Raw genomic sequence first — 17,332 nt, forward strand, 5'->3', positions numbered from 1 at the left:
AAGTTTTCTATTGTTTCTAGGAATCTCGCAACATCGAAGATTGAAAACCAACGTGACTCAAGCGTTTAGTCACTGTTATATGTTGTTCACAGGAATCATGGCTGGCTCCAACAGATCGGGTGACCTCGCAGACGCTCAGAAATCTATTCCCATCGGCACTATTTGCGCCATTTTGACAACCTCGACAGTGTACCTGTCCAGTGTCTTGCTCTTCGCCGGTACAGTGGATAATCTTCTACTTCGAGACAAGTTTGGTCAAAGTATCGGTGGCAAACTGGTGGTAGCGAACATGGCCTGGCCCAATCAGTGGGTAATCTTGATCGGCTCCTTCTTATCCACCCTCGGTGCTGGTCTCCAATCTTTAACAGGTGCTCCGCGATTGCTTCAAGCCATCGCCAAGGACAGTATCATTCCTTTCTTGACTCCCTTCGCCACCAGCTCGAGTCGCGGCGAACCTACGAGAGCTCTGCTATTGACGGTCATCATCTGTCAGTGTGGCATTCTCCTTGGCAATGTCGACTACTTGGCTCCCTTGCTATCCATGTTCTTCCTAATGTGTTACGGCTTCGTGAATCTGGCCTGCGCCCTACAGACTCTTCTCAGAACACCGAACTGGAGACCAAGATTTAAATACTACCACTGGAGTCTTTCATTCCTCGGTCTGTCCCTCTGTATCGCCATCATGTTCATGACCAGCTGGTATTATGCTCTATTGGCCATGGGAATGGCTGGGTGCATTTACAAATACATCGAATACTGTGGCGCTGAAAAGGAATGGGGTGACGGGATCCGTGGTCTGGCTCTATCCGCCGCTCGTTATTCTCTTTTAAGATTAGAAGAAGGACCACCTCACACGAAGAACTGGCGGCCACAGATTCTCATCTTGGCCAAACTGACGGACGATCTGGTGCCCAAGTATCGCAAGTTATTCGCGTTTGCCAGTCAGCTGAAGGCTGGTAAAGGTCTCACGATCTGCGTCAGCTGCATTGGCGGAGATTACATTCAAAACACTGGCAGGATTTTGGCTGCAAAGGTGAATCTGCGCAAAACGATGGGAGAGGAGAAGGTGAAAGGATTCGTAGACGTATTGGTTGTCAGGGACGTCGTCGATGGACTTAGTTCTTTGATCCAAACGACTGGATTGGGTGGAATGAAGCCTAATACCGTGATTCTTGGCTGGCCCTATCGCTGGAAGCAGTCGCAGGAGGAAAGGAATTGGAGGGGATTCTTGCAGACCGTCAGGGCAGTCGCGGCAGCCAGGATGGCTCTTTTGGTGCCTAAAGGAATTAACTTCTTCCCTGACTCGACGGAGAAAGTGGTGGGAAATATCGATGTCTGGTGGATCGTTCACGATGGTGGTCTTTTGATGTTGTTACCATTCCTGCTGAAGCAACATCGCACATGGAAGAATTGCAAAATGAGGATTTTCACCGTAGCACAAATGGAGGATAATTCTATCCAGATGAAGAAAGACTTGAAGAAGTTCCTATACGACTTGAGGATCGAAGCTGAGGTGGAGATCGTTGAAATGGTGAGTCGTGTATCTTACTTCTTCTTAATACTCTTTTGATTAATCGTCGATAGAAAGTTCGATGGAACAAAGTTGTCTAAGTCCGTCGTTCGAAAGAACCAAATGCGGAAACGAATATGGCGATTCTAATTCATTGTGCGCGACTAATTGTTTTTATTATTCATTTAATGAATTTAATACTCATAGATGGATTCCGACATATCCGCGTACACGTATGAGCGAACCTTGATGATGGAGCAGAGGAACCAGATGCTGCGGGAGTTGCGGCTGAACAAGAAGGAGTCCCTAGGAGTGGTAAGTGACGAGATCGCGAAACCGATGAACAACCATAAGCAAAAAAAAAGCAATGTGTATATGTAGTATAAGATCTGCCTATATGTGTATATATATATTACGATTACTGATCGGTATGTGTCTGTTTGTTGCGTGCTCGTCACGGATAAGGTGCAGACATTGGTGGACTTCAACGAGGTACCCGCTGAAGAAAATTTACCTCTGGTTTGTCAGAAAATTCCCGGAGTTCCTTCGTCTGTTTATCCCCTTTATATTTGTGTCTACTATGACCAAGACACACACGAGTGTCATCCACGAATCCTCGTTCTTTCCAACTCTCGTAACAAAAAAGAAAATCACATTTCACTTTTGATCGATTTCATTCGCATTGACCAACTTACACATGTACATACGCCATACATACAAAAGCGATAATATAACGTTCGACTCGAATTAACTCACTTCCATATCGAGAAAATGAACTCTTGGAGGTGACGTAGGAATCGGCGCTCCAGAATATACACGATTCCTCGCCGGTTAATCGATCGAATTATAATATTATATCTGCCTGTCTATCTCTTTTTCTCTGACTCGCAACGTTTTGATTTGGAATACTGCTGCAATGGATCCCTCCACCAGTTTGCTTTCTTGCTTCTCATGACTACGTTTTACAACCGTCTCCGGGCCTCCTGAGAACCTCCAAATGTTTCAGCTTTTGATTGGCACGTTCATAGCCCAGAATGCTTCCATTTAGCAATCGTTCATTTAGTCAGATCATTATAGAGTGCTTTGATGCTAGAGTTAGTCGTCTTTTCCGACACACTTTGACTGTCTCCTGCTACTCGGGACATAGTAGTTGGTCGCAGATTCGTTGATACTTGACTAACGTGATACAGGTACAGGCGATCGTGGACCATCACCACAATGTTGACGTGAAGATTGCCACCAAGGTGAGATTCCAGGAGCCTGGAAGCCAAAATCCAAACGCGGTGGACGAGGCGCAGGAGAAACTGGTGGAAGAGACGGAGGCGAGTAAAGAGGGAGAGCCAGGAGAAGTTAACGAAGCCGGAGATGAAGCCAAGGAGGTTAACGAAGAGGAAGCGAAATTAATTGGTGGATCGCCGAAACAGGAGAACAAGGATAACACGGAAAATACGGAGAAAGAAGCGAAAGAAAACGAGGAGAAGAAAACTGATAGCCCGGAGTCTAAGAAACCTGCAATTACACCGTAAGTATTCGTTAAATCTAATTGATAGAGATTCTCTGTTGAAAAAATGGTTGATGATAACTTCAGGGACGAGGGCAACGTAAGACGTATGCACACTTCCATCAAACTGAACGAGGTGATCGTAAAGAAGAGCAAAAACGCTCAGTTAGTCATCCTGAATCTTCCTGGACCACCAAGGGACACCTCAGTGGAACGTGAATCAAACTGTATCCTTTCTATATTTGACACTGGAATAACAGATGCTTCTTGCCTCTGTTCCTGCTCTTCCTTTTTTTCTTTTAATTTCCTTAATGAACGCACCATAGACATGGAATTCCTAGAGGTTCTTACCGAAGGCCTGGAGAGGGTGCTGATGGTGCGTGGTGGCGGACGAGAGGTGATCACCATCTACTCGTGAACTAGACCGGCTGCAATCGAAGTAATCGCCTCGCGACAGCGGAAATCTAGTTTACTTCTGAAAGACCTAAACGACTTCACCCTACGGAACACGTTGCTCTTGTGCCATTGTCTGAGCAGTTACTTGCGTTGCGCGTTGTGAACACACATTCGTACACACACACACACACACAGTAATAACCCGGCTAATCGGATGAAAAGTACTGGATACAGATCAACGACGCTGTTTCCGCGGATACTAAACCGGACACCAACGTACCCGCTTCGAGAACGTTAGTCATTATACGGTAAAGAAAAGAAAAGAAACTGACCCTCGACGAGAAGGCCAAAAGTGACATGCCAAAGGATAAGATAATTTCCTTCGAATGAATTTCACGCGTAAACTAGGAAACGTAGGATCTATCTTATTTTACACTCGTTCCTTTTCTCGATGAGGCTAGAGACTTTAAAATACAAAAAGTGGTTTTTATCCGTGTCACACGTGTTACACGTGCGACCACACAACAGACAGTTAGCACAGAGGGCTGCACATAGAGCATACTTCGACCTTGTCATTATACAATCGGATTCTCAAAACAGTGTTTCAGAGAGGAAAGATAGAAAAACAAAGCGGAGCGTATTTTTACGTCGCTAAGACAACGTTTCGATCTTTAATCGACGGAAACCAAGGAAATCGAAAGGGAAATACGGAAGGTCGAATCAAAGAAGAGACCGATACGTCTCGAGAATAAAGAAACAAAAGTATAATTCACTACGATACGACTCCGACGATTATATTCCCATTTGAAACTGAAATCAAAATTTTTGGTCCGAGGCTAAGATCGAAGCATCTACGAAAACCACTGCCAGAATACTTTCTAAATGCTTCGCGTTTAACCAAAGACGCGAGAGGCTCATTTTTCTACACGCATTGTCGTTATAGAGAGTATAATAGGTATGTATAATTCTACTGCTTATAGATGAATTTAGGGTAGCCTAGGATAGCGCGGTGAAGTACGCTGACGAGCAGTGGCGCCTGCGTTTGCGCGAATATCCGCGCGCATTTTGCGCCTACGTGGCGAAAGTTAGGACGAACGTTGCCAGCGTTGAACGATTTTATGCGGACGCAGAACTGAAAATGTATCTGTGACACAGGGAATGTGGCAAGTCCATATCTTAATTCATGAAATAAATATTATTGAAATTAACCACACTATTGCCAAAGTAGTAGAAATCTTTTGACGTATAAAGAAAAGTACGTCACTGCCAGAGAAAAAAAAGAATATTCTCCAAACTGTTATTTAAGATTGTGTACAAGGATCAATGGTAACGAGATCGATGCAGAAAAAGAAGTTCGGACTTTCGGTGTGTTAGAAACAAAGTATATTGCTAAGGTATTCTTGAAATTACTAATTTATATCACTTAACATCGATACGACGTCAGGATTCTAATAGCAATACGAGTTCACAGTTTACTTAAAATTACGAATCCGTATTACCACATCGCTATGAAACATAGATCTACTTACGATTAAAAAATTCTAACGCTGAATGTCCTAAGGAAAGTATATATATACTTATATATATATACATTATATATATCTATATATAATATATATATATATCGCGAAATCTTTTTCGAGTTACTAATTCGCATTCTTCGTATCGATATTAACACGAGGAATTAGCAATAGTAGAACTATCCATAGAGTTGAAGTTTCTTAATGTACTACAAAAAAAAAAAATATATATATATATATACCGCGAAAGTCTTAAAACATACTAATCTATCATAGATGATCGATGTAACATCAGTGATTGATCGATAGCACTAGAATCCAAACTTTAAATGATAAAACGGATCTATTAAATGCATCGGTAAACCTAAAACGTTAGCAATAAATTGCTAGCACAAGTACGCACAGAGTATCAATGTGAAGAAGAAAATCTCTCTTTTCATTCATCGTTTTATATATAGTACATATATATACATATATATGGATGTATATATATATATGTATATATATGTATATATTTCACTATACTAAATCTGAAAACTGTTCGGCGATTCGACATTGCGTCCCCATAAAAGTTCAAACCGTAGCGTTTACTTCCAACTAGCGCCGCGAACGACAAACGGAGGAAACACGGCGAGTATTCACGCATCTCCTACCTACAGGACTGAAATTCGTTCTTTCCATTGTACTTCTCGACCTCTTGCGCGTTGAAATCTTCGTCTAGGTTCACGTTTACACTGTCCAAGGCCTACCGGTTCGATTCACGGCTCTAGTACGTCTATGTAAGTAAGTAAAGGGAGTGCATTCGTGCGTACGCGTCTTACGCGTGTAACCATCACGGTGATAACCTTAAAAAGAAGAACGCGTTCACGGTATCGCCTGCATAGAGTCACAGAATGAACGAACGGTGAATGCCAAAAATAAATGAGTCACATTTTTCGCGAGCATCTTTAACCGACTTTCATCAAAGGATAGCGTGTAGCGTTGTAATCTATCGCATTTAAGTGTCGTGTGCATGTCACATTTCATACGCGGCGCGAAATTCTGCCGTATCTCATTTTTAGATAGGCACTATCTATGTATATGTATATATATACATATATATATATATATACACATGAATATAAATATACTTATATGTACATGACGTATAGTTTATCTACAAAATAAAAGAAAGAAAAAGTTGACGAACAAAAATCTTTTAAAAAAGAGTGAAGTAATCATGTTAGAGTGTGCAACTTTTACTATGCTCGTCAATACACACTATGTCTACTTAATTGAAAGCCGCAGACGAATCGCGGTTCCGGATGATGTTTATCGAAACAAGAGAGTCGAGCACTTGACGAACCTTCATAATCACTTACAGTCGGCTAGGACACAATGCATGGAAGTTATACGGTTCTTTTCTTCGTTCGTTACGTTTGACGCTGTACAAGTATTTTAAAGAATGAATTGACGATTTTCGTATTCATGTAATCGAATAATGAGGAATATGATAGCGTCCTACGAGTTTTTATTTCATTAATGTGAACGACATACGTAATCTCACTGGTTGAATGTTGCAGCCTACTGCATCGATCTGATAATCCATAAAATCGTATTCACCAGCGAATGAATTTATTGTTAGAATGGGACCGAAATGACCGAGATTTTTTTTATTGTCCATTCTTAAGCCTGAACTAGTTTTCGAAACATTTTGTGTACAGACTCAAATATAAATTCGTCGAAAGAAACATAAAGATTAAAAAAAAAAAAATGGAACAAACGAAATTACCAGGCCTATATCTAATGTGTAAAAGATTTAGAGAACCGAATTAGATACGTTAATTGTACGAGAGCGTCACGTATAAAAATGAAATACGTTTCTTTATCTACCTCATCGTCAACATACGTTAAATCAAGCGAGACAGAAAAGAAGAAGCAGTTCCAAGAACCAATAGGACTGTTTCCAATTGCAATGAAGAAAAGAAAGAAAAAGTGGATAGTCCATAGCCGATGGACGAGAAAAGACGGCGAAGGTTCGTGAAACGCTCCCTCTGTCTCTATGTATCGTCCACGATGTTGCGACATGTACTTTCTAATTTTAATACGTTACTCACTTGTCGATTACCATATATTTTATGTGTACTTGCCTATCTGATAGGCATCGGCACTGCATAGTTTATACGAGACGTGTTGACTATGAGAAAAGTTTATCGCGAGAGTAGAGAATGGAAGTCAAAGAAAGATAATAAAAGTGAAAGAGAAGGAGAATTATAAGAAAGAAAAAGGGAGATAAACGGTAAACGTGTTGTACATAAATAGGGGTAGACTTAAGGAAAAAGAGAAAGCGAAAAGTGAAAAAGTGATTGGTATGGATCTAAGAGACATGGTTCAAATAGAAATAGAAAGAAAACAAGAGAGAAGAGAAACATCTTTTTCATAGATCAAACAGTATTGCAGTGTATTCTGCTGTCGCTTTAATATTTTACTATGTTGTATTTACTGGAAAATGCACAATTGACCATATGGACACGGACATACATATGTACACGTTACGTAAGCATAAGAAGAGAAAGAAAATATTAAGGAAGGAAGAATATATATATTATATATATGGAAAAGAAGTATATGGATATATATATAAACCTGCGAGCTTGGCATTTGTCGGAGATTTATCGTGTGTCGTTGTAGCGATGCGGTTCGTTGTGAACGGGCCCCGCGTCTGGTTTAAATCACCTCTAGGCTGTGAGATGCGAGCTAAGCAGCAGAGAAACTTGCTCGAGACCTCAATCATATGTGTCAAATCAAGCGTCAGATACTATATACATACGTATATACTTTTAAATCTTAATATCTCGTTTAAAAAAAGAGGAAAAAAGAAAAAAAATACACCGAATCTAGCCCTCTTAAAAAAATAAAAGAAACCAAAATCTACTCTCGCTCGTGGCGACATCACTTAGTTTTTTCTCCTCACATACACAACATACACAACATACACACACATGCGTATACACATACATACACAAATTTAGAGTTCGAGTTACAAGAAGCGAAAAAAACAAACATTAAGGAAAAGAGAAAAAAAATGTATACAAGCGTAAGAGAGGAACTGCGTGCTTCCGGTACACGAAGCGGAAGTTACACGTTAGCCGTTGAAGAGCAAATGACAAAGGAAAGAGAAAATATGGAAGAGGGAAAGAGAGTGCGAGATGGTGCATTATAAAATGAATATATGTATATATAGATATGCACATATACAGATTCTATACATATGTGTATATATGTATATATGTATATAGGAAAGAAATATAAGATATATTTGTAGATACGAACACTTTAGCCATCTGATTAGCATATGTAATAGAGTCAATACTGTGAAAAAAAATACCTATAACTTTACCCCCTATACCCTTTTAGATTATAGACGACGATGAGTACTTGTAATTAACTTATGGAAGATGAAATATAATGAATGAAGAAACTATATCTGCGATCAGATCGATTCAATAAATAAACGACATACACCTATTCAGTGTTTACTATCTTTCTTGCATAAATCATTTTCCGAATCATTCCTTTCTTTATTTTTGAAAACTTAAATTCTCTATGAGATAAAATATGTCTATTATTATCTGTTCTTGGTTTCTGAAAGATGTAAATCTCTTAATTTTTAAATACCAACTACAAACTAAAGCTTTCGATACATTAAAATATAGTGCAACGTGTTTCTTGTTTTAAATCCTCGAAATATTCTTAAACGGTGAGCTTTTTTATGTATAGTTGAGTAAAGTTTTACAACATATTTATTTTTCTTTTCTTATCTTTCTTAACTAGTAACTTTGTACGCTTCTGTCACTATATCGCATTTAGTGATTTTCCAAGTTCTTTACCTATCTAGTGACATTTCACGTTGTAGCGATCATTGCCCTAGTGACATTGAATTTACGCATTGGAGATTGTGCTTTAGCAAAGGTGTATAAACGATCGATATGCCTATCTATCTTTGAACTATGTAATCGTACAGGCCATACGTGTTTATAGATGTTTCAATGGTTGACAGCTGTCAATAGCACATAGGTTGGTAGTGAGTCACGACATTGGCAGTGGAACTAGGTGAAGACTACTCACCTCGACAGGTGACTAATACCTTAAGAATTGCTCTTTGTTTCCTATTGAAGTTGTGTTATCATCTTATTGCGCACGCACTTGCTCGTAGTTAATAGCGGTTCATGCCTTGTGACTTTCCCTTAGACAAACTTAATCAAGCACTCGCTTTTTGGCCTCCAAATATCGTGCTGGTCCAACATAGGTATCGCACATCATCACCTACTCTTTTGTTCAAATGTCCAGGTATTTTTTGTAAGAGCCCTTTTTTAATTCTTTTTGCGCAGTTTTTTATAATCGCTTATCATCATCAAGTCAAGTTCAATTCTGTTACTTTATTTTCCAGCGATATAACCGGCATGGCATCCAGCTCCGTCAGCCAGGAGGATTTTGACAATGACTTCGAGTTAACATCCAGGAGGTCTAGGATCAGAACTGCAAGGGCACGAGTCGTTCCACCCAGGGCAGGAGACTCATCTTCCATAAACTTTCAAAGTAACGATATATGTTCATTGTTTTGTTACTTTGTGCTCTACGATGCTTTATATTCAATTGCCTTTGTTCGTAGAGGGTGCACAGAATGTAGAAGAATCTCAAGGTGTGTGCGACACGAGTTCGAACAGTGTGCTTCCACCTGAACATGAGAATCAACAGAATAAACCAATAATGAGGAAGCAGGACAAACGAGTAACTGGCCGGTAAGTAAATAAAAGCGTCGTCGTTTAAATAAGGTATTCGTGGGAAGAAGTTTTCGCTAAGTACAAGTGTCTTCTGAATATGACTAAGTAGATCCAGCATAGAGTTTGCGCGGTTTGTTAACAATTTCTGGATCTGGTTCTAGTGTCTTTAGTGTCGTATCCTGTTTGCACAGGCCAACGCACATAAACAAGGGAAAGCAGCAACGCGATCGACGGAAGCTTCGAGAGAAGAGGAGAAGTACCGGAGTAGTACATTTGCCGTCAACGGAGGTTTGTCACTGTTTCCAGTCACGTTAAGGACCCAAAATCTTAATGACTTCTCGCGGCAATATCCCGGATTTTAAAATAAGGATTTCTCTTGCACCTATACTCATTTGATAAAAATCTTTTAGTCATTTCTGTATCTTGCATGACAAATTTAGAGCTGTTTTACTTATATTCGTTACAAAGGATCCTTTGATCAATTATTTTGAATCGATACCTGAGATGAATATTTTAGTTCGTTTGCAAAAGAATTTATTTTCCAAACGTATATTTGGTGTTCTCGATTTCTGTGGGAAATGTCTTGCGCGAATGTATTTTTCTAGAAGATCATATTAGACACACACGGAATGTATGACAAAGTAGTATTGCACTTAGAAACTGCTTACCGCGTTCTTCTAGCGTTAATCGCGTTTGGCCGCGAGCGTTAACGGATATTGGTAAAAGTTTTGTGTGCAAACCCGTTCATACTCCGCAATGTAATTTCGTTAGCCACTTAATTCTACAGAGTACAGGAGGTAGTACAGGAGAAGATGAAGAAGATCTTAGTGGCACTTGTCTTGAAACTAAACACAACACACACCACAATGAGTTCCTAGATCATGAACTCATAGAAGTAAGTGCGTGTGATTTTCACTTCTTAAAAAAGATATTTCGTTACTTATTTCGAACACGGTCAAAAGTCGATCGTATGTAAACAGGACTACCTATGTATGTCAAACTACGCATGTTTCAGGAACGGACAGCAAAAATGTTTACTCAAAGGCGAAACAAAAGGTATAAAACACTGAGATATCTTATTACGGTAGTAAACTATATATAGTGCTTTAGTGAAATTTAGTAGTCATTTGTAATAAACTGCAACTGCTTTTTAGGCATTACCGTACTTCCTACAGGTCATGTATAAATAGGCACAGTTGGTAAGTGCTACTGTACGTGACTATGTACAATTAGGCACGACCTGTACGAAGTACGGTAGAGCTAGTAGATTCTTTTAAAAACGAGCCTGCGTATTGTAACGAGTACCGTAAGTCCTTTGTACACCTTTTTTACAACGATCTAGAAATAATAAGAATCGCGTAATGTCTCATTGATCTCATACTAATCGTATTTCATGTTACACTAAAGCGTCAACTAATTAACTCTAAAACAGTACAAATATAGGGTAAACGAGATATATAATTGTCATCAAACATTACGATATTAAGGGTCGTGCCTAATATAATATCATAGACAGTCCGATACCGTGTATAACCATGTACGTTCACTAATATATCAAAATTACGCATTTAATTTTAGCCACTCCGATTTGGAAGCAGATGACGAGGAATTTGATTCCTTGAATCAGTCTGACAGTGTCAATCAATCAGATCATGGAAATCACGAGCCACAAGCTTCCGTAAACACCGTCAATCAACCAAGACTGTCTACGCCAACAGGAGATAATCCACACGAAGTATTTTTTTTTTTTATTGGAATATTTCATCTAACAAATAAAACGAAACAACTCACAAACTCGTACAATATTCTGTTTAAAACTTTCAGTTGATAGAACGAGCGCAAGAAGAAAATAGAAGGTTGCTGTCCCTCCTGGAGGATCGGGATCACAAGATAATGGCCCTTGAAGCTCGGCTGCTTCAACAGCAGCACGAAATGACCATAGAAAGGGAACGGCTTCGTGAGGAGAATGCCGCGTTAATTCGTGCTATGGCAGCCCTGGCGAGTAATTAACTCTCCTATTCGCGAAACAGTCCGATCTATCAATTCTATAGCCGATTCTCAAGAACTTGCGGATCACCAATTAAGAAAGGCTATATATATATGTATATGTGTATATGTATATATGTAATATATACACATATACATATACATATATGCCGATAGCTTGTAAGTAATTGTGAATTTACTTGTTAATAATAGCTGAGAAGATTGCGAAGCGATTTTAAAAAGAGAAACGATTATCTGTTACTGATTTACGCTATTAAAGAATCAGGGTAAGTTACGCAGTATAAACATAAAATCGCAGTATAAACTATAATCATTCTTGCAACAAGCAATAGATCGTCGAGTACGAACAAGTAATTACATTTATCCGCTTCACTGGTAGTGCTTCATTTACGGGAATTTTTCTTTCGTAGCGGCAAGAGACAAGCTATTATTTTGCGCGTTCGCATAGAATCGATATCTAATCTTGAACGATAAGATCGAGCAAATATGTTTTTTCGCGATGTAACAACCCAACGGAATAAAAGGTGCTCCGATTTGTTATGTCATTGATTTTAAAGCAGAGAATGTGCAAAGTAAATATTGGAAAGTTTATGTCTGAAAATACCTAAGACTCTTAGAGTATCGTTTTTGCGTAGTATTTATTATAACTTGAATTATACGTTGTCTGTTTTATACTCGAATGGATCTATTGGTAACGTAATTACTCCATGTAAGACTTTTTACCTATGAAAAATGTTTGCTTCGTCGCGCAATTATATTGGCGTAACGGTAGTACAAGGGCGTAATACAAACCTCTATAAAATTAGGCGCGATCTGTGCAGAACGTGTAAATAAAACAGCACAAAGCTGACAATTCCTTATCGATTACCTATGCATTTAATTCGGAGAAACGATAGGTTTTTCGCATTTCCAGCCACCGATAGAACGAAACATAACGAACAGGGGTATGAAAAAACGAAGAAGCAGCAAACAAGTTCAGTATGACCCCTAAAATTGCTATTGCTATTGCTATTATTATTAGCTATACCGTTACAACCTAATATTTACATACCTACAGCGAAACGTAACTATATAATATTTAGAAAGCAGGAGACTGAGAATGCGAGTACATTGTGCATGTGAGCGAACAGAATCGAGAGAAAGTAATAAGATCGAATTTGTATTTACGCACTTCATCGTGTGCACAATCATATTTTTCTCTGTCAAGACGCCGACCGAATAACAAGGAAAAAAACAACACGAAGAGAACGTGTTTGCTTATTAAGTTTATCGTGCACATTTTTCAATTTATTTCTGTAGTCGATTGGAATATTATTTCAATTCCTTCTTGAAAATGCATGTAGAGAAGAATACTCGGTCTAAGAAGATTTAACCGATTCCATCGCGAGAATTTGGAAACTTTATTATATTCGAAATTCGATATTTTCTGTCTAAATAAACATTTTCTTAATAACTGTATCTTTTATATCACATCTGTCCACTATAGATAGAATCCTGCTGCTCTTCCATTCTTTTGTTATTCCATTGTTAATGTAGTAAAAGAATATCTCGATAAAGCGTGCGGTTTATACTTTTATTCATAAAATAACTAAATTTTGATATGATACAATAGTTGTCCTCGCGTATCCACAATTACTTTACGCTATATTTATATAACTGTACATTGAAAAACAAAAAAGGTATCCGATCGTACGGCGACGTTTTCGCAAAAAAATTGTCAACTCGGTGCAGCATCTACTAAACCATCCCAAGAAATGTGTGTACGCGAACCTTAATACGTTTATACTGATGCAGAAGGACACGAGCAATAAAAGGGTAAATCGATCTACGATAAATCGTAATTGTTAAGGACTTGGTTCTCGTGCAAAGTAGAACTGGATAAGCAAGGGTCCAAATTATGAGCGGCAAGATGGTGTTAGGAACTTGTTCGACCGCCTGACATTAGTTACTACTAGTAGTTTTATCTTCCAAGCTATTTTAATTGCGATAGAGTGGTGTAATGTGACAAGGCCGTCTAGCAACCTTACGACTCTGCTTTTACCAGTTCCAGTACAAAATTGCATCGAGCATTATTTTTATCACCACACGACAACTACTATTTAGCAACAAAGCTATTTATCGTAAATCGACATACATTTTATTGTCAAAGTTCTTCCACAACCTAGTAAACATTACATATGTATCGTACATTCTCATGACGCAACAGGTACTACGGCCGTAGCTTTCTGCTTCTCTCTTTCTACCGAATAGAACTCTCTTTTTATTTATTACATGACGTTGATCGGTCTCTCTCTCTCTCTCTCTCCCTTCGTGATCACTCGTGTGTCTTTGCTCGGTGAATATTTACAATATTATTCGCTAATGCTTTTTACAAGTTCTACATGAAGCCTAACGGCGCCCAACTATTATAGGAGATGCGAACAGAAATTGTTCCCTTCGAATGTGACATCGTTCTTCGCGATCTACAAGAAACGGAAAAAAAGGAAAAGAAGAAGGAAAGAATACAAGGCGACATTTCTTTGATATGTACCGTTTCCTCGAGAGAATTTAAAGGAACTTGCTCTGCCTCGTTATGCTATACATACACACACACATATACATATATAATATATCGATATAACGTGAACATATATGTATGACGCGAACCTATATAGTTTACTTTTCACGCACAGCAGGTCTCTTTTTCTCTTGTCGAGCTTTTATTGTCAACAGTTTGAGTCTCTCTAACGTAGAAAGGCATATCGGTTAAGCGACTTTTTTTTGAACAGCTGCTCGGTTTGATTTAACAGCGGCGATTGTCGTGTCGTACAGTTATTTTGTACACGTTTCGTATATTTTATTTCTTTACGTTTAATCAACGTCCTATGTAGGCCGTTGCTCGAGGTATTTCGAGGATTAAAGCGAACTGCGCGCACGATTGTTTTAGTTTCCCGGTGATTACGCCGAATGATCGATATTTACTCTCGCCGATTCTTGAGAAGGAAATGAGGATCGCCCGTTGCGATTTAAGACAGAAGCGATTAGAAGTTAAGATATACACGCGTTTCGAACGACGCGTGCCACGCGAGGAAATACGCTTTTCCTTTCTCATAATACTTTTACCGCTAACACAGACCAAGTTCTTAGTCGAGAAATTTCGCTTCGTGCGGCACAATTCGCCTGGGACTGCACGCACATCGATATCGAACAATCTTCGAATACAACGATCCTGTCCGATTAAAATGAAATACGATTGCTTGAACCGTCGTGCTTCACCGCCAACGACATCCGTTTAATACATTTTTAACTTCTGTCGTTATTTAGATTAGCGATTCGTTGGAAATGTTCGTGTCGCGCAACAAGTAATTCGACGAATCTGGACGAAAGAGCAAAACGGAGGAATTTTCGAGCGATACATATTATTTGAATTCGATGTTTGTTCGGCGAACAGAACGGTCTAAAGTATCTTCGACCCGCACATCGTCGTGCGTTAACAATTACTTGTTATGTACAAAATCGAGAAATGCTAATAATTTTGGTTACTACGTAAAACTTCAACTGGAAAGTCGAAACTCGTCGGATCCGAACTAAAAATCCGTGTGTGGCATCTTAATTACGCTTTTAAAATCGCATGTTTGTCCCTCGAGTTGTCGACGTCGTTCTTATATTATCTTAATTAGTTGGCGGGGGATATTTGAACTTTCTCCCTCTCTCTCTCGCTCTCTCTATCGCACCTTACATATCATCAACATCATCATTATCATAATTATCATCAGTTATATCCCAACAAACGACTAGATCACGATGGTTGGATCTCAACCAGATCCTTAAATGCTACGGAGCTCGTGGTTAAGCTAATTTCGGTTAACGATATATTATTTTATCAAATATAAACCACTTCGCTATCGAATAAAGTAATATTACGAATACAGAGATACAAATAGGCAAAAGGCAAAAACGCAAACATAGTTATTATTGATCTCAATTGACGTACATTCATCCCACCTTTTGAACTGTTCGTTTACGCACGCGCGTCTGTCTCTCCATGGCAAAGAGATAATTCCGCAAGATAGCCCGGACGCAATAGCTCGATGCTTCTTCGATAGAATTGAACGCAACACACCCGAAAAGAGAAGGATCGCGGCCAATTAAATTAAACGAGAATACTTCACATTTAAAAAAAAAAAAGAAAAAGAAACAAAAAGATAAAATCGGTTTCATAAATTACAAACGCGTAGATTTTTCCAAGAAAAGTGGAATATCGTGTATCATCGTGTTAAAATCAAATGTACATACTCTCGCTACTGCAATCGACTACGCAAGAAACAAAAAAATATTCGCGACGATTTCCTCCGACGAACGCGCTTCTTACCACGTATATATTTTGTACCAATAAAAACTACGGAACACTGTCGCGTAAGTACAACGTCTCTTTTCTCACGACGCGACGATTGCACAAAGCTTCCGTAACTAGCGCCGCGTCCAAACGTCCCTCTATACTTTTCTCTTCTTTCACGCATAAATAACTCACAACGCGGACGAGCTCGCGTCGTTGACAAACGTATACGGTAAGAAACTCGTTCATTAGACGTACACAAAGTTGGTCCTCCGGTTTCAGAATGGGGGGCGACGCGTACACGACGCCGCCAATCTTTTTACTTTTGTTTCGTATCTTCCTTCGCCATTCGAAAGTCAACAACGCGTTCTCTCTCTCTCTCTCTCTTTCTTTCTCTCTCTCTCTCTCTGTTTTAGAACCACTTCATTTTCCAGCAAATAAGTTACTCGATAATAGACATAAAGTGTCTCTCTGTAAATCAGCCTTTCCCGTTTCTAGGGCCGATCGCCAAGGCACGTGTAGCAAGGTATGCTATCCGAGTTCTTCGCACGTGTGTGTGAAACAGGAAGAACGATGACTCCGGTTCGTTTAACGGATATACGTGTACGATATGTGTAGAGTGTGTCTTTCGACCGCGTCCTTGGGTGCGAAACGTCAAGACAGCCTCGCAATCCGCGCGTGGGCTCTTTTTTTCTTTCTCCGCTGGGACCCGATCGTTACACCAGAGAATCTCGGGTGATGCTCGCCTGATGATTTCGCTCGGTTCAGACGCTGCAACCGGAAGTAACTTCTTCGCTGTTCTGTTGGTGAGACCAACGACACTGGTGACAACTCTTCGGTTCTTCCGGGGCTGCAGCCACTCCACCGGACGCCCTTAAACCCTGTTCGAGCTCCAACAATTGTCCCATAAAGTTCAGATTAGGGCTAATGATAGGTCGCGCGTTCTTCACAAGCTTGTACGCCTCCACCATAGACAAACCCTTGTGCCGCATTATGTACGCGATGGCGATCGTAGCACTGCGCGACACTCCCGCTTGACAGTGCACTAACACGCTGCTTCCGGCCTTCCGGGCTTCCTCTGTAAGGGAGAAATAAAGGTACGGTTACTCTCAAGTATTTTTCCAGGGTTGCAAGGTCGTTCGTAATAATTAGATCGGATAAGGAAGTATTAAAATGTAATTCGAATTGGCTGCTACGTTGTTGCAGCGCGTTTCAAACGTACGGCGCCGTCTGGACGAAAATGCTCTCGCGTTACTTTTCACGTGCCTTCGTAAATCGTGAAACACACCATGTGTCAGTAATTTTATTTCCTTTCGTACG

At 39.6% G+C, this 17,332-nt stretch overlaps 3 protein-coding genes across 25 annotated transcripts in view; 2 read left to right on the forward strand and 1 right to left on the reverse strand.

Moving 5' to 3' along the window:
* LOC122568008 (solute carrier family 12 member 4) overlaps nt 1-8,434 on the forward strand; it is a 99,446-nt gene extending 91,012 nt beyond the window's left edge. For 6 of the 10 annotated variants that reach the window (XM_043727257.1, XM_043727262.1, XM_043727264.1 and 3 more), the window contains 6 exons: nt 93-1,531; nt 1,718-1,825; nt 1,976-2,029; nt 2,701-3,032; nt 3,099-3,238; nt 3,338-8,434. In XM_043727257.1, the coding sequence (XP_043583192.1) occupies nt 93-1,531; nt 1,718-1,825; nt 1,976-2,029; nt 2,701-3,032; nt 3,099-3,238; nt 3,338-3,429 (2,165 nt within the window). In that variant the 3' untranslated portion in view covers nt 3,430-8,434. The remainder of the gene's footprint in view (nt 1-92; nt 1,532-1,717; nt 1,826-1,975; nt 2,030-2,700; nt 3,033-3,098; nt 3,239-3,337) is intronic. The other 4 variants (XM_043727258.1, XM_043727260.1, XM_043727259.1 and 1 more) reach the window with 4 other exon arrangements.
* On the forward strand, nt 5,569-13,150 carry LOC122568020 (PRKC apoptosis WT1 regulator protein-like). 9 transcript variants are annotated; one of them, XM_043727300.1, is made up of 10 exons: nt 8,826-9,042; nt 9,158-9,215; nt 9,357-9,505; nt 9,579-9,708; nt 9,852-9,978; nt 10,478-10,585; nt 10,706-10,746; nt 10,845-10,889; nt 11,269-11,425; nt 11,515-13,150. In XM_043727300.1, exons 3-10 carry the CDS (start codon nt 9,370-9,372, stop codon nt 11,698-11,700), a joined length of 930 nt encoding a protein of 309 aa, XP_043583235.1. In that variant the 5' UTR covers nt 8,826-9,042; nt 9,158-9,215; nt 9,357-9,369; the 3' UTR covers nt 11,701-13,150. The 9 variants fall into 9 exon arrangements, with proteins under 9 accessions (XP_043583236.1, XP_043583235.1, XP_043583232.1 ...); XM_043727297.1 differs by having other exon boundaries at nt 8,827-9,042; nt 9,158-9,256; XM_043727296.1 differs by having other exon boundaries at nt 8,828-9,042; nt 9,158-9,265.
* Nucleotides 13,151-13,256: 106 nt separating this feature from the next.
* The window catches only part of LOC122568011 (dual specificity protein phosphatase 10-like), a 58,584-nt gene continuing 54,508 nt past the window's right edge, over nt 13,257-17,332 (reverse strand). For all 6 annotated transcript variants that reach the window (XM_043727270.1, XM_043727269.1, XM_043727273.1 and 3 more), the window contains one exon: nt 13,257-17,090. In XM_043727270.1, coding sequence (XP_043583205.1) covers nt 16,777-17,090 — 314 coding nt within the window. In that variant the 3' untranslated portion in view covers nt 13,257-16,776. The remainder of the gene's footprint in view (nt 17,091-17,332) is intronic.

Source organism: Bombus pyrosoma, linkage group LG5 (assembly GCF_014825855.1).
Source record: "Bombus pyrosoma isolate SC7728 linkage group LG5, ASM1482585v1, whole genome shotgun sequence".
NCBI lineage: Eukaryota > Metazoa > Arthropoda > Insecta > Hymenoptera > Apidae > Bombus > Bombus pyrosoma.

Bases quoted from the DNA above. Each gene is read 5' to 3' on its own strand.
- LOC122568020 (XM_043727293.1), top strand. From the start codon at position 9,136: ATGCCTTGTGACTTTCCCTTAGACAAACTTAATCAAGCACTCGCTTTT. The intron at 10,586-10,705 runs GTAAGTGCGTGT...CGCATGTTTCAG, and splicing joins TAGATCATGAACTCATAGAA to GAACGGACAGCAAAAATGTT. The intron at 10,890-11,268 runs GTAAGTGCTACT...ATTTAATTTTAG, and splicing joins TGTATAAATAGGCACAGTTG to CCACTCCGATTTGGAAGCAG.